Genomic DNA, 26,685 nt, shown 5'->3' with positions numbered 1-26,685 from the left:
AGAGGAGTGAACTGCTGCTTTAAGAGACGGAGAAACTGTTCGCAGGCAACTGAAATACCTGAGCACAGTTTCAGCCGTCGGCTGTCAATCTGGAAGAAGGTCAGTGATAGAGAGAGAGAGTGAGAGAATTCAACAAAGGAGGCAGGTACAGGCGGAAGGGTTAGTCCAACTAAAAGACGGAGAAGGAGAAAGGAAAAGAAAACAGGCAGGTAACGTTGGAGAGAAACACACACCCCAGAGGTCAGTGAGACAGACTGAAAGGTAAGGGGTTAGGGCTAAGAGCAAGGACAACTGCTTGGCTGGGTGGGTGGGTTTTGATCACTGTGGGCCCCGTGGATCTCTGTGATGCTGACAGCTCTCCATACCTGACACCGAGCTGAGCTCTAACGGCCAACACTGGATTAAAACGCCATTAGCAGCTGTGTGTAAGGCCTGTAAAGTTACTTTTCACATGAGTGTGTTGTGTGTTTTTTCAGTAAGAAATGATGTAATGATTTAAAATTGCAGTAAAGTGGTGGTGAGCCGTGTGTGTGGGGGGGGAAAAATGGTCTGCTTGTGTTTGACCTTTAATGAGTGCAATTACAACATGAACACAGTGTCTGTGTATGTGTGTGTGTGAGGGACGAGTGGTAAATCATGAAGAGGATTCAAGGTCAGGAAGATTTACAGTTGTGGTCCATAACATGTATATATAAACAAATGTCCGTTGCCAAATATATTCGTGTAATTCTGATTATACCAAACTAGAGCCTGATTTCAGGCACCAATCTGGAGGTCAGTTTATTGGGCCAAATTATCCTGGTAGTGGGAGGAGTTAACAGATGCGATTTCGACGTCATAAGTAACATGTTTGATATTTATGACTCTGAGCAACTTGACCTGGAAACATGTGTTGTGTACTTTTGTTTAGAACTGAAACACCAAAGACAAAGAGGACAAACTTTGTGGACTTATGACAACAGTATGATTGCTTGGGTCCCGCAAGACGTCTCACAACCGAGCGTAGAACTAACAGACGACGCCGACAGTCTGTTATGAAGTTACGTTAAATCACGCGAGTTTCTACTTGAATTTCGTCAGATAGCAGCGTTTTGTTCTTGTGTCGCCCGGTGACATTTCTACGGAATTGACTGGTTATGTGTCACGACTAATGGGGGTGTAACGTAAAGTGTACAGAGACAAATGAAAATGGTTAAAGTATGGCTGAAAATGACCCACGGAAAAGATTCAGAAGTCGCTTCTACCGCTAAAAATAAACTTGACGGGATAAACACTTATCGCAGCCTGACAGCAGAGGGGTGGGAGTGGTGTGGCGTCACCTAGGCAGACGTGATATTGAGGAGCCAACAGTGGTTTGGTTATTACTCTAAATTCAACAGACGGCGGCAGATATTACGCACTGGAGCTTTAAAAAACCTGTACATTTGATGTTTCAATATTTAAAGAGATGCAGGATATAATATTCAGGAAAACAAGAGGTCAGGACACAATATATGTTGTAGTAACATGGCGCAGATGCCGTCTGTTGTGTTTTTTTGAGTATGCAACCTTTATGTCTTATCTATGTAAAGTTATTTTTGAATATTTAGGAGGTTCCTTTTGCTGGTTGTTTTGTGCACTGAAATTAAACATAGACCGTGTCCAAAACAGATGGTGGTCCAACCCAGGCTTCTTTTACCCAACACAACACAGAGTCAGTGACCAACTGGGTTACATTTGCCAATGACTACAAACTAACACAACTGTGTTTGTTTTGGTCTCACACGCTGGCACTCATTGTCTTTTTTTTGTGCATTTTGCACCTTTAACTACAGAAACTTGTTAGTGGTTTGAAAAGAGCAACAGCTGCCTCGTAACAACGTAACACTGCGGTGTGATGAAACTACTGCGACTTGAATCATCGTTTTCTTGATACTTTTTTGATATTGCTTATAATAGGATAAAGAAAAGGATGTTACCACTGCTACTGCCCCTCTGAGGAGCAGATTTTGACAGTGGTTAGGGGGGACAGATTGTCAAAGCTCTTCTACCATTGACTGGATGATACAGGCGGTGTCTGTTGCCATGGTTTACAGAAGTATTAATAACTCCTAAGAAAAGTAGCTGGCATCGCTGTCGCCCCCCTCCCCAGGATGCCAGCCTCTCTTCGTGCGAAGGTTCAGCCTGAGTTCACTTTCTGATCTCCTCCTGTTGTTTTTTAATGAGTTGAAAACTGCCTGTTTCACTTGATGCCATTATCGAGCCATCTCTTTGTGCGTGTCAGCTAATTTAGCCGCGAGTCTGGCTTTTTAGTCCCACACACGCCAGTTCATCTAAATGAGCCGAACAGTCGAGGAAAAGGTCAAGTCATGACAGAGGAGGGATAAAGGTAACCCGCGGACGTCTCCAAGCAGGAGTCGTGTGCAACAGTTATAACAACGCACAGATTTGTTTGTGTGGTGGGTGTATTCCCTGTCCAGAAGCAGCTCTACTGCAGCCCGACTGCTGGTATCTTTCAGAATAACCGCAGGTCAACAGGCTTCTGCCCCTGCCTTTAGTCCTCACTGGTGTTTACATAATCTAATGTAGCTTCCCACATTTGTGTGAATATTCCACTTAGTGGTTTTTATCTGAGCAGAATAAATCATAAAGACAAATTGGGATAGAATTAAGAGCACTTATGTCAAGCAACGGTCTTTTTGTACTTTTTACTCGTAGCCTTAAAAGGTAGTACTATGTTCCTAAAAATAAAGTATAGACTAATGGCCCTTTGCCATTATACAGTTTTTTCGTTGTTGTGTTTTTCCATTAGCGATAGCACCTGGTATCTGCTGCTTTTTTTGGAACCTGATCTGGTGACGTTCTCCAAGCGAGTTGAGCCGATACTAAAATGTGACGTCAACAGACTGCCGGCCACTGATTGTCGTCATGAGCATGGCGTTCGACACAGGAGTCAAACCAAACAATGCCGAACTGTAGCTCAGGTTAAAAGACTTGCGTTAACCTCCAACACTTAGCGAGGAAATGTCTAAACTCTGTGAACATTTAACAGAGTCGGGTGTATTTAGCGACAGCACTGATGGAAGGCAGCGATCCCGAGCCAAATCACAATCCATTCAGCCGTATTTCAGTTCAGCGACTGTGTCAGGCAGAGTCTGCACTCCAGTCATGCAGGAAGTACCCAACTAATCTTTTTAATTAACTGATTCTACTGATTCAGTTACACCGAAAACAACTGCTTTGCCCGTCACTAGTTTATGTGTGTGTCACTGCAGTTTCGTCTAGCCGCGCTATGACGACCCCGGCAAAGTTGGGGAGGTTACTACAGTAATCGAAAGCGACGTGTCTGATACCAAACAGAGTAGAGTAGAGCTAGAACTGTATAAAGGAAAAGCGCCAATAGAACTAATAACTTTAGGGTTCTAACTAACTAAACCTTGGAGGTCTGTTCTGCCGAGTTTGAGCTTCGAATCAGCTCGTTAGCTTGGCTAGACCAAGCTAACGCATCTGGCTAGGTGACTTTCTGGGCTAATGGTGCGTTCCAGCTGTAGACAGAAGTCTGAAAGGAGTTTTTCTTTTACTGTTAAATGTATTTCTGTCTTAATTTTATCACAGTAAATCAGTCGTACACATAAAAGTGTTCATTGTTAAAAAAAACATCATTGTTGGTATTGCTAACAAAGGCTAGCCTGGAAATGTTTGCGTTTTGCTCAACTGGTTAACTCTGATCGATGTGAAGTCACTTGTAAGTTCTTTAGATATTTATTAAGTTTAGTAAGCATGAATGAAGTGGATTCGTGGATCATTTATTTTCCCCTCTTTGAAGAAAGGGAAAGTTGGAAAGTTTTTGGAGCTAATTCGTCCGCCTCACATGTCAAACATAACAAAAGGCATCAGATCAAAGCCAAGGCTCTTCCACAGCCTCGGTATGTTCTGGTTTTCTGACTGTCCTCATTTCTAAAAGGTGATTATAGTTTGATGGAACATGAGGGAAAAGGCAAGTTTAATCAAAAATTCTGTGACTTGGGGCGTGTATTGATGTGCAGTTTGTACTCTTCTATATTTTACGGTCGGTTACAATAATTTAATCATAACACTTGGTGATTATATAAAATACTGACATCCTGATTATCCATAGCAAAGTAGTAAGTACAGTATTGAATACATGAGTCTTTGCTCGCCCACTATATTATTAGGTCACGGCATTGTAAGAAAAGCTAGTGTTATTTGTGACAAAAGAAATGTTTCAGATTATAATACAATGAATGACAGATAAATTACATACTGTATTGCAATAATACAATACAGACACTCGTACCATAATTCTACGGCTGCTCCAGCGTTATAATTCTCCTCTTTAAATGTTTTGACTGCACAATCATTTCAAACCTTTGTATTTAATTACATTCAAAACTACGTTTGCAATTATACACAACAGTGTTATTATTACATTTCAATTTTGTTATCTATGCATACATACGCACATTTCTATTTATTATTATTCATAGTTTGTATTAAAGAATAGAAAAGCATGCATTTCTGGTTCGGGAACAACATACTTTTTTTGCATTTATTGTTTTTGAACTATCTTATACCTGATGAATGGTTTTTTCTTCGATTCTTGATGGAGCAAATGTAACGCAGCCAATATCTCCCCTACAAGGATTAATCAAATATTCCAATTCAGATTCAGATATTATCAAATCTTAAATGGGCTTTGGGCTAATGTGTGTTCTGTGATCAGATTGCAATCGGATAGCACCTGAACAATTGTAAATATAGGTGTAAATACAGCCAAGATGCATTGAGGACGGATACTTATCCAATTTGCCAAACCACTTCCGTAGGTGTTCTTTCCTCCCACAACTGCGTGAGTGGAAATATGTTGGCGGCTCCGAGCACAGCTATAGCTAGCATGAAAGCTGCTTTGGTCTGTTTTCTGAAAGCAAAGAGGAGTCCGAACACTAGTGCAATCGGATTTTGATGTGGACCCCGGAGATGCATGTTAATACCGGGTGTCAACGCATATGGTTAAGTGCTAAACGATCCAATCACAGAAAAAGGTGTAGGAGGGCCTTTGTAAGATCGCTGTCCACAAACTGGAGGAAAGAGGTGATAAAATGTCAAAATGGAATAATTCAATGAAGCTAATTCAAGGCTCTAATGGTCAAAGTGTCGGCCAGCGTCAATATCATTAATAAAGCCTGTGCTTTTTTCTACTTTCCCAAACCAAAACATCAGCAGTGACAAAACAAAACCACCTTTATTTACTGGGAGCTGATGTCACGTTAAGACTGGGCTGTCTGGCGAGGTGATTCATTCTCTGTGGCCCAAGTCCAGGCCAAGTCTTAAATCTATCACACCTCTAACGGACATGCAGTGACAGCAGTGCGTCAGCAGCATCTGCAGTCCTCCATTAGTGTCTACACTTAATGCTCTTAGCCGCAGCTTTGTGTTTTAACAGCACTCAAAGCAGAATACAAAATTAATACGCAGCAGGTAGAAAATATCCTTGACGCCGGCAGACGTGCGCCACGTTAAGCCTGTGTGAAGCCGGAGCCATTACGTGGTCAGAGTCGACAGCTGCGTTGATTAAAGTGCACATCTGTTCGCTCAGACTGTGAGGTGACGGCGTGAGTGACGTGTCCACATTAGCAATATTGCAAGTCCAAAATGGTCACAGTGGAGGTCAAAACAGTGCATAATAATTCCTTTAACAAAACAAGAGAAGGGTCCGTGTGTCGACAGATATTAGTGAAACATAAGGCCTCTCTGCACATTGTCTGACTTCTTGTTCCACATTTCTACCTCGTGAATCCCCAATTCCTTCTGTGGTCTTTTGTTCCAGCCTCTGCTCCTCATTACCGTGACTTAAAGCTGAGTGAAATCCAAAATGAAGTCCTAAATCTCCAAGTGCCGTCTTAATAAAGGCCAGTGGTTGTATGTTAGCTTTAAATTGCGTCAGCCTTAATGGCTTGTAGGCTGAGCTAACTCTGTGTTAGCGCACTTTAATGTGATCTGGAGTCGGGACTGAGGAGCACATTTCCTTTGTTACCAAGATGAATCTGGACGTGCTTGCTGCACTGTTGTTTCCACTTCTCCTCGGGTAACTTTTTTGTCTGCACTGACTGCTCGCTCTATTTTGGTCCACTATCAGTGCTCTGTTGTCGGCTGGCCCACCTTGCGTTGCCGTGGGAGATTTGTTACCCAGCGGCAGAGCCTCCACAGAGGGTCCTGACACAAAAGCAGATATCTGGAGAGAAATGGACAGTTAGTGTGACAGATCGGAGGCCTGTGATGCTGGTACTTCCACACCAGGTCCTCCTCTGCCTTATCTACCTGCCTGCCCACCTCTTTTGATTGAACAGGCAGCTCCACAGTCTTTTGACTAAAATGGATTGTGTTGCTGTTCCTCGTACGCCCTTCACCCTCCTCCCACTCTCCACCTTTGTTGTCTGACTTCCAGGCTGCGGCTCCTTGCCGTTATTTATTTGCAATGGTCTTTTCTTATTTAAGCTTGAGTAGCTCATAATTGCAGTCGTAGAGTCTGGCTGCGTGAACGGAAGCCTCGTTCACCTACTGAGGATTTATGGGCGTCTGATGCGTTGCCTGAACACGCAAGCAGCAAGGTCAGGGGGAAGAAGGAACGGCAACAGTTCCTCAGTGAATCATGTCCGGATGAACTAAAACTTCTTCCTAAACATGTCATGAGTTTAAAATGGTCTCTGGAACACATTTCTTCACGTCACGGACATGTTTTCTTGCTTTTCCCCTCACGGCCTTGCGGCTCTTTGACTTGGCTTGTAATGTTAATCAGTACGAGTGTAAACTGTCACATTAAAAATGTAAGAAATAATGGGACTCATGGCCATAAAGGTGGAGGTGTAATTAAATATTCAGGAACTGGCTGGAGTTTTATAGGTCATGTCATTTGCTGGGGCAGCTGGGTGGTGCGGTGAGGCTGTTAAAAGTGCCTCGACTCTCGCTGCTGCAACATTTGACGACTTGAAGTGAAACCAGAACTTTTTAAGTTGGGATCACAAACAACCTCACAATGTAACCCTTTAATGGTGGAATTACACATTTTCTGAGGCATATGGCAACTAAACCTGAAACAATTCCACCTTGTGAAGTCTTTTTTTTTAAATCTGTGTTACATTTTAATAAAAGTGGATTTTACAAGAAGTCTGGAAAATGATACTTTTTTAAATTATCTACAGAGCTTTTTCCTCAATATACTTACAGATTATTTGATACTAAGGTTTGTTATTGAGTGAGCGTCACTTCTGTTCTGGGTTAAACATCCGCCAAGACTTGGACAGGAGCGTGAGTGCAGGGATGATATTGATTGAACAGAGTGGACGTCACTGAGAAAGGAACAGGTTGCACTTGTTAGCTCGCCGAATCTTTGACACAGTGCTCATTTATCGATTAGTTACAGGTTTAATTAGGGGAATCAAACATTTCCCACATCGCCCGTCATCTCTGTGATGAGAGGCTGTTCTCTGTGTGTTACCTGAACTCTGGTTTAATTCTTTAACGTGGCAAAAATTGAGACTTTACTTTTTAATGTTAGCAATATTGAGCAAAATTAACTCTGAATTGAACAGATTAAAAGAGGACGGCGACATGATGAAAAGTCTGCGTCAGCGCCCTCTGTGTTGTTTGTTGTGAGAGGAAAATGTATATTTATAGCATGTCCGGGAGGATTAGAGACGTTACCTGGTTCGTGCTCTTGAATTTTTTGAGCGTGTTGGAAAACATTGAGGGAATATTATTTGCGAGTGTTGACAAACTAAATAAAAGATGAGGAGAGTTCACGTGGGAGCAGTGTTGTTTAGGCTGATTTGAGGAGTTAATTAGAGCCAGTGCGGTATCTGCTTTAAGTCATTAAATCTTGAGACGTATGGCTGAATATAAGGGGGCTAATGTGACCCTGCCTCGATACTCGTCACAGTGTCTGTCCCTGACTGTACGCCGCAGTCTTCTGCTCGAGTCGAGTGTGATTCACGCAGCATCCCATCATTGAATCACACGGGGCTTTAAGTCAGTGGAACCGTTGTGAAGTGAAGTGAAGCTGCTCAGGAAATGATGCATCCCGTCATGTACAGCTGGGAACTAATGAGGTGTGTGGCTTAAAAAAAAAATAAAATCAATTATCAGTGCTTGCTGCTTATTTCTAAGAGATCGGTTTAACTAGGGAGTTAAGTGTTAGTGAGCTAATGAACGTGATATTTCACCCTGGAAGAACATTTACTCATATTAGCGTGCCATCCGTCGCACGGGTCCGCGGCCGACCATGGACGGCGGGAGCGTTTGCCGGTCATGACTCATTCTCTCATCGACGACTCATCAGGATGAGGAAAACTACAGGGCTGATGTATGAATGAGTGTCTTTGCTATGGAAACACAGGTGAGATGAGGGAGCACAGTGCACAGTGAGGGCATGCGTGCTGCAAAGGTTTTACCAGAGTGAAACATCATGTGTTGTTTTCTGTTAGTGGTCAGTCTGGGTTAGATGTGCACGGTGAGGCGTTCGGGGCCCAGCAGTGCAAACCCTGCCCCTCCCGCCCCCCTGCAGGTCAGAGTTCAACGAGGACACACATCCCTCCCCCTTACCCTCCATCTCCACACTGATTGGCTCCGAGTCAGGTGACCCTTGTTCCCCCCCTGGGGGAGGGCCATCAGGACCTGTACCTCTTTCAGGGTCACCCGCCCCATGTTGGGTTGTGCTGGCGCTTGTGGGTGTGGTCTTCCCTGCGGTTGTAACGGAGGGGGGAGGAGGAGGAGGAGGAGGAAGGAGGAGGAAGGAGGAAGGAGGGGGGGGCAACAGAGTGAGTGATTAGTGAAATGTGAATCAGCCCGAGACAATCAACTGCACAAAAATGAGGGTGAGTGCTGAGTGGAGGGAAAACCACCACCTGTTAAACACCAGTGATGACAGTGAGCAACGTGATGGACACACAGAGCAGACGCTGAATCCATTCATCACTTCACACACACACACACAATTCAAGTGCTACAGTGTACTTCACCCACATTCATCCTCCCAGAGGTCCTGATTTTTTGGCATTCCTGCATTTGCGATGACAAAGCTCTGCTCCCAGCAAAGTTATAATCACACTTCAAAATATCTGGTTACATTTAAAAAAAATAAAATAATAATAAAAACAAAGGGTTCAGGTCCCTTAATAATATGAAACACTACCATGATACGTGAACCTGCAGCTTTAAGTCAACCCTGATGTTAAGTCAGGTCTCAGATTTGTGCTTAGACATGGAAATTTGGCATTGTCAGTTTTTGGTAATGAGTCATATTAGTTTTGCATGCACGTATTGTAAAACCCATCAAGGAAAATCTGGTAATTGTAAAATCGAGGTTATGAGTAAAACCTGCTTTGCTAAAACGTGTCAAAAGTGACGGCTGCAGAAATGGTCCATTGTGTCATTTGTGTTAAAAGGTAAATTTACGCTCCCTAAATATACTCATAGTTATACAATTTCCCATGTTCAAACTTTGTTTATTTATACTGTAAATATCAAGTCCATACTGTGTATATTCTGCAAACTGTCTACAATGTAGATTCCACATTCTATTTTAACTCATATTTCTATAGTTTTAGAGTTAATATCTTTACATAATGTACATTTTTTGGTAATGCATGTTTATTATTTATTACCTTTTTTTAAATTTCCCCACTGCGGGACAAATAAAGGACTATCTTATCTTATCTTAAGTCCAAACTCGACTCCGACTCAGGTTCTGGGGACTTATCTTGAACTTGACTCTTCTTTGAGCCCCGCCCACATCCCCGCCCCACACACGCTTGAACTCCAAACCACCAATACAACTCATCCGTGTCTGCTCTGCTAAGTGTTTTCACAGATGGGTTGAAACAGATACTGGTGGTGTAAGAGGCTCAGTGATGTGTGCCCCCCCCCCCCCCCCCCCCCCGGTCTTCCAAGCTCAGCTGTTTCACAGAAGCTTCAGACGTGTTGAGGCAGAGCAGCGGACATTTGGAACCATTTCAAACATATGCCAAAAAAGAATCCCCCCCCCCCCCACCCCTACTGGCCATTAGCTGCCAAAGGCCTTGTATTATCAAACATATTTGTCTTGATGACACACTCCATATCTTGATTGCATTATTAGCCCTCTGTTGTCCTTGAGGTCCGGTGGGCCTCATGCTGCTACTGGCTCGGGCCCCCGCGCTAATAAGGCAAACCATAGTGTTAGCACTCTGCAGCGCTCTCACACACCCATTTTGCACGGGTGTGTGAGGGGCTTTTTCCTCTCCCTGACTGTGAGCCAGTAGACAAGGTTCACTGTGAATGAGTGGCCCCCGTCAGTTCACCATCTGCGCTGGGCAAATTAAAACCATACACCAGGGGGTGTTTGGTCCTGGCGCCTCAGACAGCAGCTCCAGGACTTCATCATTACTTCAATCTATCACTCGTGTGTCATGATATGCGTGCACGTTGCATCATATTGTTTGCTCCTTTTTTATTTCTTGATGAAGTACAAAAATACGAGCACAGTATCCCAACAGAGGAACTTTTGATTACCTTCACAGGGGGGTGTTTGACTTTCACCCTTCCCTCTGCTGGCTGTGATTGTTTGGGCAAGAGAGAAGTGGAAAAAAACAAAACTCAGAGGCTTTGGTGAGCTCTCAGAGCCGGCGAAGAACGAAAGGCCTTGTGCGAGAGCAGCTTTGTTGAGCATATGGCGCGCGCTATTGTCTAGGAAAGCTGATAATTGATCGTCAGTGCAGTGACTTAAAAACATTTTTGTGTGAATCAGCACAACACTAAAAACAACAACAGAGACCAACTCCGACTGTGTGTTAAAATCTTGAAATAGTGCAGTGGAGCATGCGGGTGGTGAGAACCCCCCGTAGGATGAAGCAGTAGGGTTGCTCATCAAGTCCTGCTACCGACTGAGTGGTAATTCTGATCTAGCGGGGAGGCTGAACAAACCACTGAGGCACTGTGTGTGTGTGTGTGTGTGTGTGTGTGTTCCAGCCGAAGCCTGTGGCAAACAAAGTGGCCTCTGTTCTGAGAAAGACACTGAAATAGATGAAGGATGGTGCTGTGGAGCCGTAATGGCCGACATCTTCCAGCGTGATGGACTCGGCGCTGATGCTAATCACTGCTTTGGATCAGACACTGCCATTAACTCCCTTGTGTCCTTATTTGTTCAGCGACGAAGAGATCGCTCTTTGAGTAAGTCTTAAAAAAGTCCTCGAAAAAGTTTCAGTGGGTGTTTTTTTGAGTTGTTAAGAGAGGGGGGAAAAAAGCAAACGAGGCTGGCCGTCAACTATCTGACAAAAAATGAGCGGCTTTGAATGTCGCCGCGTTAGAAAGCCAACACCGACTCCTCAATCTTATCCGAGGGCAAGCCTGCCTGGCAGCCTTTCTATTTCTATTCCAGCCGTGCCAGGGGCAACGCGGTGTGGCCGGCGGGGGAGTAATGGGACGTGACAGGGATGATGATCCTTCTTGATACAGGGCATTAGGCAGCCTTGCCGGCAAAGCTCCCAGTCCATCAAAGGAGCGATGCTTCAGACAATGGCTTCAATGTTTGGGCTGTCGGAATGGCCGAGAGGTGACCGGCCATTCAGCCGTCCTCAATGAGAGATTCTGTAACCTCCCCAGTTACCAGTTAAGCATAAAGAGCGGAGAGATTTACTCTGAAGACATGTCAGTGAATAAATCTGACAGAGCAACACTGAGCGAGTGTGAGGAAGAGAACCCGGTCGGTCAAAACACTAGTTTTGATGATGAACATCAACGTTAATCAAAGAAACAAATAAATTGATAGCGGTCCAAAACTTAAATAGACACAATTTTGAGGTTGAGGAACAGAATTTTCTCCTTTGTTTTGGATTGATGCGCGAAATGAGGTGAAAAAAAGCAAAGTCATGTGAAGATGACGCTGATGTTTATGCGAGTAAATGGAGGAAATGACATCATGTGTACACATCTGCTCCGCTCTACATCGCCCACTTGTGGTGCAATCACAGTACAGCAAAGATAAAATGCTTCAGGTAGAACTTAAGGTGGGCGGAGCTACAAGCGTTTGGTCGACTTGAAGTTCCTCTGCTTGTAGCCCCGCCCCCCACTCTTTCTTGCAGTTTGCATGGGTGACCAAACCCTAAACTTAATCTCTTTATTCCGCAGACTCTCGTGTGATTCGGAACGTGAACACCCACCACTTGCTTATAGATCCGCCCACTCGAAGCCCCGCCCCCTCGCTCACCTCAACTGCAGACTGTGGACGGATTCTATCGTATTCTAATGATGTGAGAAGTGTGAGAGTGATGCTCCTACTTTTCATGCTGCACTGAGACATTTTATGTAAAACACGGATGGCGTTTTATCAGATTATCAGATTTAACAAAAAATAAATAAATAAATATAATAATAATAATCATCATAATTGAGCCTCCACAAAGTGACAAAATGTTCTCTTTGGAAACATCGGAGCAGATGTCTCCCACTGATGTTATTGTCATAATTATCACAGTTATGTTTTTTCCATTATCATAGAACTATGCGTCTACAATAAAGTGAATTGACAAACTTCTAAAGCAGTAATGGGCAGTTTACTCAAACCTCACAAGACTTTGGTGCTGCTCTGCTGCTTCTAGAACATCTCTGTTGTTCACACAGGATACTTCTTCTATGCTTTATACAAGGTTTACCTTTGAAAACCACTAAAACACCTCTTCATATATACACTCCAAAAACTTCTCTGCACTCAACTAAATGCCAGGAAACCTGCCTGCAAACAGAGTCCAGAAGAGGTTCGCTTGATTGACACAATGCTTTAAGGTTATTATGTAATTATTGATCATCAGCAATGCCAAAAATGTCCTGTCCTACATCAGCTTGAATAATTAAACGTGCTATTGTCTGACCAGCCGCATAACCAAGAAGGTTATATTTCCATGGTGCTCAGTTTTGTTAGTTTGTCCACAGGATTAGATAGAAAACTAATAAACTGATTCCCATCAGAGATGGGGGGAATGAACCAAGGACAAACCCACCGAACATGCCGTACATATACACTCTCTGCGTGTCCTTCTACGTTGATGCAGTCGTGGTTGTAGAGAACTGTCAATATGACCAAAAGAAACCCAGCAAAACAAAAAAAAGGGCCTAATTTCTCCGTTTGCTGTGAATCACAGCTGTGAAGCACAGCTGCAAACGGCTGCGAGGTTTAAGCCATCAGTACTCAGGTGGGGCAGTTAAATGAAAAGACAAAAGTCACTGACCATACGCTGAATCGAGTGCCGTGTTTTGCTTGCGAGTGGTCGCCAGGACGTCTGGAGGAGAAGAAAACAGAGCAAACATGAGTGCAAGTGAAAGCTCCTGTTGTCTACACTTCCTTCATTTCTAATGGGAGACATGTGCTGTCGAATCTGCCGCGTTTGCATTTCTCATCACAACCCCAAACACCCACAAAAGACCTAAAAAACAACAACAACAAAAACACTTCTATGAGCAAAAGCTAAATTAACATAGAAAGAATGAGATCAATATTCCAGCAGGGATTTTAAACGGGGGCGGATTAAAAAAAACAAAACACAAGCTCTTCAAACTTCTCCAGCGTGAACTCGCTGGAAATAAATACATCATAACTCTCCATTATAATTTGTTAGTTCCACAATCATCTGTGCCCGTCGTTGCTCTGTCATCAGGATGCGATGCTGCTCGACAGCTCTCCTCCCGCTCTTTGTTTATTGCTTATGTAAATGACTGAAAACGAATAAATATCTCCATCTCACCGTGGCAGGTATCAGGATACTGATGGTAGCCGTTCTCCACGTCCTGTTCAAATCCGCCTCTGGAAGAAAGAAGAACACACACACACTGAAATGAAGACAAAGAGAGCCATCGATGAATTTGCATCGACCCATTTCTTACAAAGTTCCTTATTGAGTTTTCCCCAACATTGTTTTTGTTGATGAGGAGTTAGAGGAAATAATCTGTGGCCAAAACCTGGAGAAGAGGTTGATCTTCAGCAGTTGTGTTTCTGTGCTTAAACGTTGTAATTTCCTTGTGTAGGTATTTACTTTCCCCCTGCGTCCTCCGCTTGGACTTCCACTGACTCATTTCCGACATGTTCTAAATCTGTGCCTCTCACAAGACGCGTCTGCGCTTCACACTACTCAGACTGCTGCTGGTAAAAATGGTACCTACACTGGCTTCAGCTCTGAAATAAAGGCCTCTTTGAGCTCCAACCCTCCTCTATTTTAGCTTATCAAGAGGCTTCACACAGAGACAAGGACATGTTTGGTGGAAGCACGTTTCTTCGCCATGTACTGCAAATACCAAAATGACAAAATGATGATTGAACGTTGAGCACAGACCTTTGCCAAGGCTTAAACACTCAAGACACACAGAAGACTTTTCAGATGTGCGTAGAACTTTACCTGCCTATATTACTGGAGGTGAGAATACGATATGCGACACATGGTCCACGATACCAATAATATCATAATACAACAATTCTGTCATAATCAATTTGCCGATTATCGTATTGCACGAGGAAGGGCGAAGATATATCACCAAATCGATATTGTGACCCACATCTGAACCATGTTAAATTTAAAATGCGGCCAAATCCGTAATCTGTAATCAGCAATTTTGTTTTTGTCCATTGTAAGAAACAGTGATTTACCCGTGGGAGCTGGGGTAATGTTTCGAGAAAAAAGTTGCATATTTATGAGATTAAAAGTGGCAAATCTACAAGAAAAAAAAGTTGCAGATTTATGAGATTGAAAGTAGCAAATCTGCGAGAAAATAAAGTCGCAGATTTATGAGATTGAAAGTGGCAAATCTACGAGAAAATAAAGTCGCAGATTTATGAGATTGAAAGTAGCAAATCTACGACAAAAAAAGTCGCAGATTTATGAGATTGAAAGTGGCAAATCTACGAGAAAATAAAGTCGCAGATTTATGAGATTGAAAGTAGCAAATCTACGAGAAAATAAAGTTGCAGATTTATGAGATTAAAAGTAGCAGATTTATAAGAACAAAAGTCGGGAAAATAGTGTTTTGTTTTTGTCACGCAACCTCAACACACCACAGACGCCGCCCGGTAAGCAGGGATTGCCACACAGACACATTAGTGTGGGTAGGCTAATCACAGCCTCTCTACTGCAGCGAGCATGTTGGACATTCTTGACATAAATCTGCAACATTTCCCCGAAATATTACCCCCCTCCCCCGGGTCCGTATTTTTACTTTTTTTTTCATACTTCGTAGATAACCAAACCAAAAAATAATTGATCCATCATAAAACCGTAGACAGGAATTTGCTAACAGAAGGACAAACTTAAAGATAAACCCATGCTGATGAAAACACAACCTCCTTCCTTGGTGGAGGTATTTATCTCGTCACTATACACTTTTATTGTATTTTGTGAATCAATCTGAATGAACTCGACAACAGAGGCACATCTGAGCAAAAACAAAAAAGGTCAACCCTGTCAAATAAATCTATTCTTTTAAAATGTGCAAGTTCTCTCTTCCTGAACTCCTGTTATATCCTCTGGCTTTGCCTCCTTCTGAAGCTCTGCTGCAAAACCGACGAGAGACCCCAATCTGACAATTATCGATCTTTCTGCTTCTCTGCTGATAACGTACATACGATTGATTCGCTCCAACTCACGCGCCGTCTTTCACCTCCGAGTCAATCACAAATCAAAGGCTCATCCAGATGCATCCGCATCCGCCGAGCGGTGGAGTGACGGCCGCACGCGCGGAGGAGCAGGAGCCGCTCGAGCTTTGGCATCATCGGCAACAACCCTCCCACTCGTTGAAGTGAACCAGATAAAACGCACATGGGCTCATGCGCCGCACGAGTGTAATGATCCAGTATCCACGCAGAAACACTTTGTACAGGCACGCACGCCTACTCTGTAACAAACCAATTAGTTCCTTATATAACCTGAACACAACCCAGCATTACAGTGTATGCAAACACAGACTCCCAGCATCTCGCTATAATTAGCGAACCTCACAAACACACACACGAGAAATACATAACGCTGCAGACACATTTTTAGATTTTCCTTTCTTCAGAGTCGCAGTCGACAACACAAATACACTTTTCAGCTCCTGAGAGAAACAACAAAATCACGAACACCGGGGTGGAAGGAATAAAAATGAATCCTTTTAAGAGTCAGCGCTCGAGTCACCGACAACAACTGGTACAGAACAGTGTTGCTCAGATGTTAACAGGCACCGACACTTCACTCCTACACCATCTTACACAGGTTTAATGGTTATATTCAGCATTTGTTTTCGAGATCTTCCCACTGCTTCTAAAGCTATAGTGTCAGTGATGTGTTTCTGAAACACACACACACACACACACACACACACACACACAAAAAATCAACATTTAAAGTTGCCTGGAAGTAGAGTTCAGCAGCAACAAATGACCTATTTAATCAGGTTTATGTTGTTAACGCAGCACCGGGAAGTTACCAAGCCTTTAAAGAAGGGAAAGCATCGTGTTAGTGACCTGCTTAATGTCCTGTGCCCTTAAAGCTCGGATAGTATCAATAAATAAAGGCGCCTTAAAAGAAAAGTTTGCAATACCAAATCCAAATAGCCCTCATTTCACGTAAATGATCAGTTAACGGAGTCAAACGTCACCAATGTCATGTGACCAGGATGTAGGCGAGAGATGCAGTGATCAAGGATTACACTGGAGGAGGCCCCCATGGGCTGGATTTTATAGTACCCAATTAAATACCCCAGGCGAGCTGAGTTCCTTTTCTGGGCTGCCCCAAGACTTGTCCTGAGGTAAAAGAGGAAACATTTGAGTCGTCTTCTGGTTTCGTCGTGAAGCCAACCACAAAATGAGAGTATATTAAATAGCCACCAGGAGGCGACGCTACTATTGCATCTGAATGGAAGTCTCTGGGAGAATGAGCTTGATTCTCACTTCATTTGTAACATCAGTAAATCTCAATTACTAGATCCGGGCCAAATCGGATTGTGGAGGCTTGAGATTCTTATAGGTGACATCATGACCACTTGTATTGGACATAAAAAAGTGGTATGGAGCAGCTGTGGTTTATAACGCTATAATCCCAGCAATAAAAGGCCTGTGGCTGCAGTTTGTCCCCTGGATCAAAGCTGCTGACTGAGTGCGACCAGGCAACGGGAACATAAATTGTCAATGTATATAAATCAGACAGGAAATTCATTTGGTGAATTTTTAACCTCTTTTCAAAACATTTTTTCATTAGGATTTTATGAATGTTTGACATCTTAATGTTGTCTTGTTTTTATGGCTGTTTTTTTTTTTTCAATTACTTTCCTGTTCAGTAAAGGTTTATTTATTTATCATTCCCATATTTGTGCATTAAAGCAGCGACTCCGCCATCGGGATTTGGTGCGTGTTTGTGTGAAAGGATGCAAAGAGGCTGCGGAGCAAACAGACGCTCACTCGGTTACACTTCCCTCCGTTACTCACAAACAACCGAGACTCTCCAACAGCCACTTCCCTCTGTGGTTCCTGCGACTGGTCAAGTGTCGGGGAAATTATTATCAAATCAAAGACGGCCTGGCTGATGCTCTGCAGGAGTGTGGGAGAGAATTTACGACCGAGAGGCGACACAATAATCACCGCAAATGGTCTGATCACGTCCGCAGCGAGGCTGTTTTCTCCGGCATGAATCAAAAAAAGCAAAGTGTTTGTTTTCTTAAGTTCATATTTTTCGGAGTTATTTAAAGCCGTGGTTCGGGGTCTACTTTTTCCACCCTTTTATTATCAACAGTTTCCCCCTGAAGAAAAAAAACTTTAAACCTTCAATAAATTCCACCTGCTAACACATAACCCTGCAGCTACAGCTGGGTACAGGTATGGTATATCTTGGAAAATCCATATGGATGCATAAAACAGTCGCAGTGGGAGGAAAGAAAAGTTTACACCGAGTTCTTAGGGAAATAAAAACAGCTGATTGTTGAGTCTCACGTCTACTTTGGGGTCATGAAAGGCAATAAAAGTAAAGCAGTGACCTTGAGCTTTTAAAATGGTTACAACAGAGACGTGGTTGCCAGATTTTGGTTCTCCGGTTTCCTCTCACCATCTAAAAACACTAAAGTGAGGGACAGAGAGAACAAGCTAACCTCGACTGAGGCTGAGAGTTCTGCTTTCCCATAGAGAGGAAACTACTGCACCCTGGCATGTCTGATTTAGAGCTGCAACTAACGATTACTTTCATAATCAGTTAATCGAGTAACTGTTTGGTCCATGAAATGTGTCTTGTTTTGTCCAAAAACCGAAAGGATTCAGTTTTAAATGATTTCTTTGTTAATGCGGAGCAAAGAAATGAAGGAAATATTCACATTTAAGAAGCTGAAACAATCAAAAATCTTGTTTTAATCATGAAAAAAGCATCAAACCGATTCATCGATTATCAAAATAGCTCCTTTTTTGTCTTAATATATCACTAACTTCTCACATTCAGCACTTGGTTCTCTCTTAGATCAATTTAGTATAGAATTATTCATCTTTAACTCCAAAAACATGTTGCTACGAGATGTGAGTGATGTTATGTCATGATACCTGCATGTTGTAATTGACATTTTATTTACATTTAATGGGGAAAAAGCTTCCACAGCACCGGCCGAGAAAGCTCCTCTGAACATCAACAATACAAAAGCAGTGAAGTGGGTTTTAATGGCACAAAGGCAGAAGCAGAATCCGGGGCCGCGGTTGTACATTTGCTACCTCTGCCTTATTTAAAAGCTCGGAATAAATGAATATGTAAATGGTTTTGTTTCAAAGGTTTCGCAGCCGGACACACGGCGTTTCCTACCCTGCTGTTAAGTGCACTGGAGGCTTCAAGTTTCCACCTCACACCTGTGAAAGCCGCACACTGAACCGCGCCGCGCTTCGCCGCTCGCACCAGTTATGTCACAATTATTATTTTTTTTATTTCTCTTTTGCACGCCCACACGAGTGAAACTCAGATTTAAGGTCAGCACAGAGAAGCGTTCCATATTTTTTGGCGGATGAATATGAAAACAGCCTTCTCGTGTCAAACATAAATCACTCGGCTCGGCGGATGTCAGACGCTGGCTGGCAGCGAAGCGACAATAAGCAAATCCAAACAATGGACTCTTACACGACGAACTGGAGTGAACCAAAGCTTGTCAACAAAGCCGAGTTAACTAGCAGCGAGACGGGTCATCTTCACTCCTGAACGAGCACGTCAGACATGTCAGCGCTAGACGGCGTAACTGACCTTCTGTAGTGTTCATGGGTTGGAATAAAAAAAAGCTGAATCTGTCCAAACACAAGAAACCGCTGGCTGTCAAACGTTGACATCTGTCAACCCAGAAAAGCCTTTCAGTCTGGGGGGGCCATGTCCGCCGTTATACTGACATTACATTACAAAACAAAACCCACGGGATCTGAATTCTAAGTTGTCGTAATTTTTTAATATTTGAATCCCGGCATTGGCGACAGAGCTCGTGATTTTCTTTTGCACATCACAGGGAAAAGAGGAGAAGATTTTTATGAATGCGCCGTTGAACGAGTCTTGAATAACAAGCCACAAAAAGATGTATTCACGCCAGCATATGCACAACAAATTAACACCTGCGTGCGAAAGAGTTCATAAACAAGACACAGTGCAGGTACGGGGACTGGTTTCACAAGCAGCTCACGGGACAAGATGACGAACTGTGCGCGAGGACATGATTCAACTACAGATGTTCGGTGTCTCGTCCGTGGAATGAGAATGAGTTACATTATTGACCTTCTTTTAATGTTTAGTGCCTCGTTACTCACCGTCTGTTGGCCTCGTTGGAATTATTTACAAATAATCACGAGTAGAATATGAATTACCGGCATTAAAGCTAGGGTCAGTAAGTGTGGACGCAGCCTCTCTAAAAGCACAAGCCTAATGTGAACTGTGATCCGGTTACACACAGCCCATTCTGAAACTCATTTCATTGCCAACGAGAGGTTTTGGATCGGTGTGTATAAACAGTCAATCCAATTGCGACTTCCTAGTTCGGTGCTACTACGTGTTTAACCCACTTTAACAAACTTTTCGGGTTTTTTTTTACCGATGTATTTTCATTCCAAAAAAAAAATAACAATGAACAGAAATGGATGAAAAACGGTCTCAGACGAGAGTAAGTGAAGCTTCTTCTTCTTCTGCTTCTACCTTCGGGGAATTAGACACCGCACATTTCAGAATAGTCTATTCTTTGGGACTTTGCGTCCGTGTAAATGGCATTGTAAATTCCAATCGGAATCTTTTCGGAACGGAGAAATAAACATAGCTACGGCTTTTGTGATTGCTGAGACGAAAAGTGTTTCAGAAACACAGAAAAATTCAGACTGTAGCTTTAAGTAGCTAAGGATAAACTGCCTGAAATTGTAGGCAAGGGTCTAGCAGAATATTCAACGTATGCTTTGACTTTTTTTTTTATTATGGTGTCCATGTTCTGTCCAGTAACATGGAGGAAGGAGGAGGGGCTTATAACCCAACATGCAGATCCAGATAATTTGGCTTGAGTTTGGTAGCGGCGTAGATTTCCATTGGCTGAAAGGGCGATAGCTGCACGTGCTACGTAAATAGTGTGACATCATATCAGCACGCGACTGCGTAGTCCGCCTATAAAGTCACTAAAGAAAGAGGAACGTGACACAGTAAACGTATACGGCAACAATGGGGGAAAGAAAAAGATCCACTTTCTATGGAAACGTGTGGCAGACCTCTGTGCTACATACTGTACACCAACAGATGGGCATGAACAAGTGGAATCCAATGTATCCATTTTTTGGATACATACCATTCTCCAAGCTTTACAAATAACATGATACATGATTAATGATACAAATTAACTGCAAAACTTAAAACACTTCCTCTTGTAAACGGCTCTAATGTCACATACCGAGCTAAAAATACCCACAACGGCATCGACTGTGTGTTAATAAGCAGCTCAAAAATAGTCCGGCAACACATGTGCTACTTAATCTCCTTTGTCCTATTATTTGCAGTAAATGAAAGCCACATGTTAGTGACCTTCTTTAAATGATCTATGTCTCTGGGAAGCGGCGGGACGACAGCAGAGCGCCACAGCCGCGCTACTGAGGATCAAGAGATGGATTAACTGGGTGTTGTTTCAAGTGCTTTGTGTAATTTGTTAACAATAAGAAATACCAGCCGTATGCTCCAATAAGTTTCAATCTGCTCTGCACAGCTGACCTGCTTTTTCCTTCCAGCTTCTTTATCCGTCGTCTGTCCTTGGCCGTGTTTTGTTTTGGCGTTGTCGCGCTTTGGCGACGGTGATTATGTCAAATGCATTATGGATGACACAGAAACATTAAAACAGCCGCCGAAAAACAGTGTGAAGTTGAGGCGGGCGGTCGCGGAATCCTTCAACGTGTGAGATGAAGAGAGGGAAAAGAGAAAGAGGGCTGTGAAAACTCTACCCCCCCCCGCCCTCTCCTTCTCCTTCATCATCCTCCTCCTCCTCCTCTCGCTCCTATCCTCGCGATCGGCCACAAATCAGTCATTAAAATTTATGCCAACTCTGAATGAGAGAGGACTGGAGGAAATAAAAAAAGAGAGAAAAAGAGGCCGATAGTGAAAAGAAATGATGTGAGAGGAGATGGAGAGAGACGTTTGGGGGGGGGGGAGGTGTGTCGGAGAAGGTCCCAGTAGGGTGATGACTATTGAGCTGCTTCATCATGAACTCTGGTCAGGCTCTTCCTGCTGCCTGATTCACATCACTTCATCTTTATACCTTTATACCTTTATCACCCTCGTTCTCCACTTTCACCATCTTTCCCTCGACTTCTTCCAGTGATATATATGTATATGTATATATATATATATATATATATATATATATACAAAAAAACCATGTGTGTGTTGAGGTCAGGTTGAAAGTCTTTTGTCATTTTAGAGCCACACAGCACGAGCACTCCGTTTCCTTTCTTGAACATAAAAAAGCAAAAATGAAATACAGATGTTCTCTGACACTTTTGCACTTTCTTTGCAATAAAATAAAAACTTCCACACTTTCTCCTTTTGGTTTTCCATTCACATGTCTGAGTTCCTCGCTCTCTCTCTCTGGCAGAGTCCTGATAGTTAAGTCTGCACAGGATATTTTGGCTGATCTCTTCCAGGTTCTGGTCCATTGGTTTCCAGTGCAGCTCTGTCCCACACGCTAAGCACGGACTCATAAATCAAACCCTCGGCGAGCAGCGCGGAGCTCTTTGCCAGTGTGAAGCCACATCAGGTCTTCCTCTCTCTTCCTCTCTCACCTTCCAATGACAGTGACTAACCCCCAACCTCAAACCACGCAACTAACCCTAATCATAATTACACCCTTAACTCAAATCATGAAAAAAAGTCACGACCAAATTAAAGGCAACTTTTCCAAGTCGCCGGCCAACTTTTCTCGCTTTATTACTCACAGATTCTTAATAACGAAAACATATTTTTTACGACATCTTATTACTTTTACTTGAAAGCAACAACACTTCCAATTCTTGAATCTTCTTTTACATCCTGATATCCAACACAGTGTTGGATATCAGTAGGACGTAGATAATCAGATTATCTGTTTGTGAAAAGTATTTCAAGGACTTTTTGTCGAATGACTCGAACGCCAAGTAAAAAAAAAAAATCTTAATTGTAATATCTGGCAGAAAAAAAGGGTTTTATTCGACTTTTTGCTCAAATCACTTAGCCCTGTTTTATAGTAACAATATGTTGTGATTTGACGCTATACAGATAAATTGAATTGTCAAAGTACAAAACCACCTTAAAAAGACCCTCAGGATGGAAACAAAGGTCACAGAATCTGCCGACCAGCACGTCTACATGTCATAAATCAACATGTTGCTTCCTGACTATTTAATCCATCCACACTCCACGAGGACTGGTGTAAAAAAAAAAAAAAAAAAAGAAATCCTCAAATTGTGATTTTACAGGCGGATTATGTGCCTGATTATTTCTTGGCCGCGGCACGGTGACTTCGCGGAGTCTCGTCTTTGCCACGGGCTTGCCAGACGAACCAGCTGCGTGAAGTCTTTACACGAAGATAAGTAAACCAGCTGCTGGAAACAGCTGCTCGTCTGGCAAGGCACGACTCCAGGAAGTCACTTTGCCCGGCCGAGGAACTGGCAAGAAAAAAAAAACCCGAAATGGACACAGCAGAAATGCGAATGCAGACGGAAACATGCATCTATAAGAAGAAAGAAATCCTATTAGCTCCTGTCCATGTGAGGGCAGAGGAAGGAAAGTGTCCGACTGGCCGAGCAGACGACATGTCATAATGCTGGTTCTGCACAGCCAGCAAAAGTAATCTATGGGAAGCCAGTCATGAGTGGAAGTGATGCTACCTGCGTGTGTGTGTGTGTGTTTATAACCAATGTACATGGAGATAAAAGAACGGTGATTTAGCAGCAGGTTGTACATCAGCCTCATGGGGATGTTCACAGTCCTCCACTGCCAGAAGGCCCAGGACAAGAAAATAGTACCTTTTACTACCTCGACTCCTCCTCCTCCTCCTCTTCCACCTCCACTACATCCACCTATCCGTCTCCCTATTCATGCATCCATCTGTCCACCCATCCATCCAACCACCCATCCATCCATCTTTCTTATTTTGCCAGACGGCGCAGTGGAACACACACAGCCGAACATCACTTCTGATTTTATGACAGAGACGGAGAGCGACGTCGAGAGAAAGCAGACGGAAGTTGTGGAGAAATGATATAAACTGTGTCATGAGTGCTCGTCCAGCTTGAAACTGTATATCAGTTGTATTTTAGCTGCTCGACAACGGCAGCATGCACGTTTTCTGTACATGAAGCAGCATCTTGAGCTTGTCTGTGCTACCTGACAAACTGAAATACTTCAATTTGGAACTGTACAGAAATCAGTTTTATATGTATAGTTAAAATCGGTGTAATATAGCTCTGTATATTGTTTGCTCAGTCACTCTCAGTGTCAGTAGTTTGAGCGTTAAGAGGAGGGAGGAGGATGCTAATGGCGACAAAGCACAAGAAGCTAACCAGAGGACGACGTTGCCAAGGTGTTACCAATTCTGTTTTTTTAAAAATCTTTTTAGGTTTCTCTTTTCTTTATTAAATTGTCTATATCGCTGAACGTCATTTTCCTGTTACGCAACTTGTCTTTATCGCTACTACAAACTTGATTTTGCTGTTTACTTAACAGTGATGCTAACAGCTAAACGCTGCCCCTCAATAGAGGATAATTGTCCAGATCTCGGTCTCGATCTGGCCCTTGACCCGACAATCGTGGGTGCCGGATTATCTGGCCAAATTATCCTGCAGTGTGAGGGGATTAACAGGGTCTTCCTGGTTTCTCAGCACAAAACATCGCACGCACAGCAGTTAATTACTGATGCTGCCGACAGTCCGCCTCCATGTCTGCTTGTGTGTGGTCCTGTGTCTTGATTGGATCGTCTAGTCTGGGCTTTCTCAGGATTAAAACATTGAAAATCAGTTTAAAAAAGTTTGTTGTGTCTTTGGTCTCTTTAGCCTCGAGGTTTTAAATGCGTCCTGACTTGTGCTTGCAAGGTGTCGACCGTTTTATACTTAGCATCTAGGTTTCCTTTTCTTTAACTTGGACAGATTGAGCAGGAAAAATGGGGGACAAACACACAGCACCACAGGCCATGAGCCAGAATGGAGCCCACGTGGTGAAGTATCAGCACCACTGTTTAGCCTCATCTTATCTACAAGTACAGACGCGTCTTACCTTGCACTTGGGCTTTCTGAACTAACTAACAAACAAAGCTCCAGTGGAGAAAGCTGCACTGATAACATCTGTTTACAGGTTTGTTCCCACTCTTTACCATCACTGAGGCTTTTGACGCGTTTGCTGCGGTTTCCCAGAGCACGTCTGTTGACGTTATGTCTCTTTAGTCTTGCCAGCTCGGCTGTCGGTCAAACACAAGCATTTCTGCTTTCCAAACACTTTTCAAACAGATTAAAAAAAATTGAAAACACTCTGCACATTATCGGTCTTATGAAAAGAAAAAAACTGCAAGTCACAGCTTCATCACGGCGAGGTTGCCCACTTGTAGATAAGTTATTGATTATCAAGAGAACGAGTGCAGCTACAGCACATGCGGACAAACGACTGGAGAAGTGAGAGCAGATATGGAAATTGTTGCCTCTGCTTCTGTTCGGCTCCACGTTATTGACTGGGACAGGAATGCGTCCACTGTGACTGTGAGTTACTGGACTAATAACGTCTTAATATAGCTGTGTCCACTAATGTGCTTTCAGACTGACCAAACAATGCCGAGGCTGATCTCTCTAATTAGTACAACCTTCTCTGGGGGAGAATTAAAGTCTGAATCCTCCTGCTGGAGAGTTTGATTAGAAAGCAAATCTGCACACTTCAATCCTTAGGTGGTTCATGATTGGAGTCCTCAGTCTGAAGGAGACACCGACAATGAATCACCTTGGTTAGAACTTTGCTGCTGCCTCTTTATTAAAGTTCGGCTGATGTTTTTTCTCTCTGGTGCACCTCCATCAGTGAGTCAACGTGCCGTGGTACTTAAGCAAGGAATCAGTTCAGAGCCAGTCAAAGGAAACGAGCTTCAAAGTGTGTTTCCATGCACTGGAATAAGATGATCAATGTAAGCAGTAGGTGGTGAGATCACCTCAGAAGAATAAGAAGGTGCAACCTGATGACACGTGTTACTGGTATTGAACTGGATATTGGCCCAAGCACTCCCGATATATCGGCATATTAATGGCAAACAACCGCTAGTCCTGCGAAGGCCCAACATACAGAGAGAAACAACTCTCACATTCACACCTAAAGAAGTTCTTGAAGACCCAACTCTTCCAAAAACCATCGTATGACCTTCACCTCCTCATACATGATCTCCTTCTGCACTTGGATCCACGTCTGCACTGCATTTCAAGTGTCTTGTTAACCTCATCTGCATGTTTATGGACAGTGGAGAAAATCCCACAAACCAGGATCTGAACTGGTGACCTTCTTGCTTTGAGGCAATAACACAAGCCACTGCACCACCGTTTAAAAAAAACACAACAAAAAACCCTCAGAATGTCTCATCACATCAACACTGTGTTTTCCATTAGTCTGAATGAGAGTCATTGGCAGGTGGAAACACCGCAGCTTTCATTCATTTCACCATTAACATTAACTCAATATTGACGAGCGTAATGACGGCTGTGGTGACATTCGTCAGCTCTACCCCATAATAAGCACCAAGTGTGTGTGTGTGTGTATGTGTTTGACTTACTTGAAACCAGGTGAAACTGTGGCACAGCTGCCCGACTTCAGCCAAATGCAGTACGGGTCCCGGGAAGACAGACAGCTCCTGCACACACACACACACACACAGAGAGAGAGAGAGAGACAGATGGTCAACGGTGGAGGGAAGTGTACAGAGAAGCTCAGCAGATGTCGGCTACGTAACGAGGCACCGCTCTCTCGCCACCAGCATCACAACAATTTATCACTTTCTCTGAGAGAAGTGAGCTGGAGAGTGTCCTGGTGTGAACCGCGCGTGCCCACGAGGAAAAGACGGAGAAAGTCCAAGAAACAAAGAAGAGGAGGAAAAATACGCGGCGACACTGCTGCTTTGTCATTCTCAGAGTGTGGTCTAAAATTAAAATTATGATGGAACCACAGAACGACT

At 43.3% G+C, this 26,685-nt stretch overlaps 1 protein-coding gene across 3 annotated transcripts in view; it reads right to left on the bottom strand.

Moving 5' to 3' along the window:
• Positions 1 to 26,685, bottom strand: part of sema6e (sema domain, transmembrane domain (TM), and cytoplasmic domain, (semaphorin) 6E) — a 171,836-nt gene that overhangs the window by 10,166 nt on the left and 134,985 nt on the right. For 2 of the 3 annotated variants that reach the window (XM_058647097.1, XM_058647098.1), the window contains 4 exons: positions 26,287 to 26,364; positions 13,770 to 13,828; positions 13,257 to 13,307; positions 8,599 to 8,736 (listed from right to left, as the gene is read on the bottom strand). In XM_058647097.1, the coding sequence (XP_058503080.1) occupies positions 8,599 to 8,736; positions 13,257 to 13,307; positions 13,770 to 13,828; positions 26,287 to 26,364 (326 nt within the window). The remainder of the gene's footprint in view (positions 1 to 8,598; positions 8,737 to 13,256; positions 13,308 to 13,769; positions 13,829 to 26,286; positions 26,365 to 26,685) is intronic. The other variant, XM_058647099.1, reaches the window with a different exon arrangement.

The sequence above is a fragment of the Solea solea genome, chromosome 13 (assembly GCF_958295425.1).
Source record: "Solea solea chromosome 13, fSolSol10.1, whole genome shotgun sequence".
Classification (NCBI taxonomy): Eukaryota; Metazoa; Chordata; class Actinopteri; order Pleuronectiformes; family Soleidae; genus Solea; species Solea solea.
The sequence above is the reverse complement of the archived record's forward strand: the minus strand, read 5'-3'. Positions and strand labels throughout refer to the sequence as shown.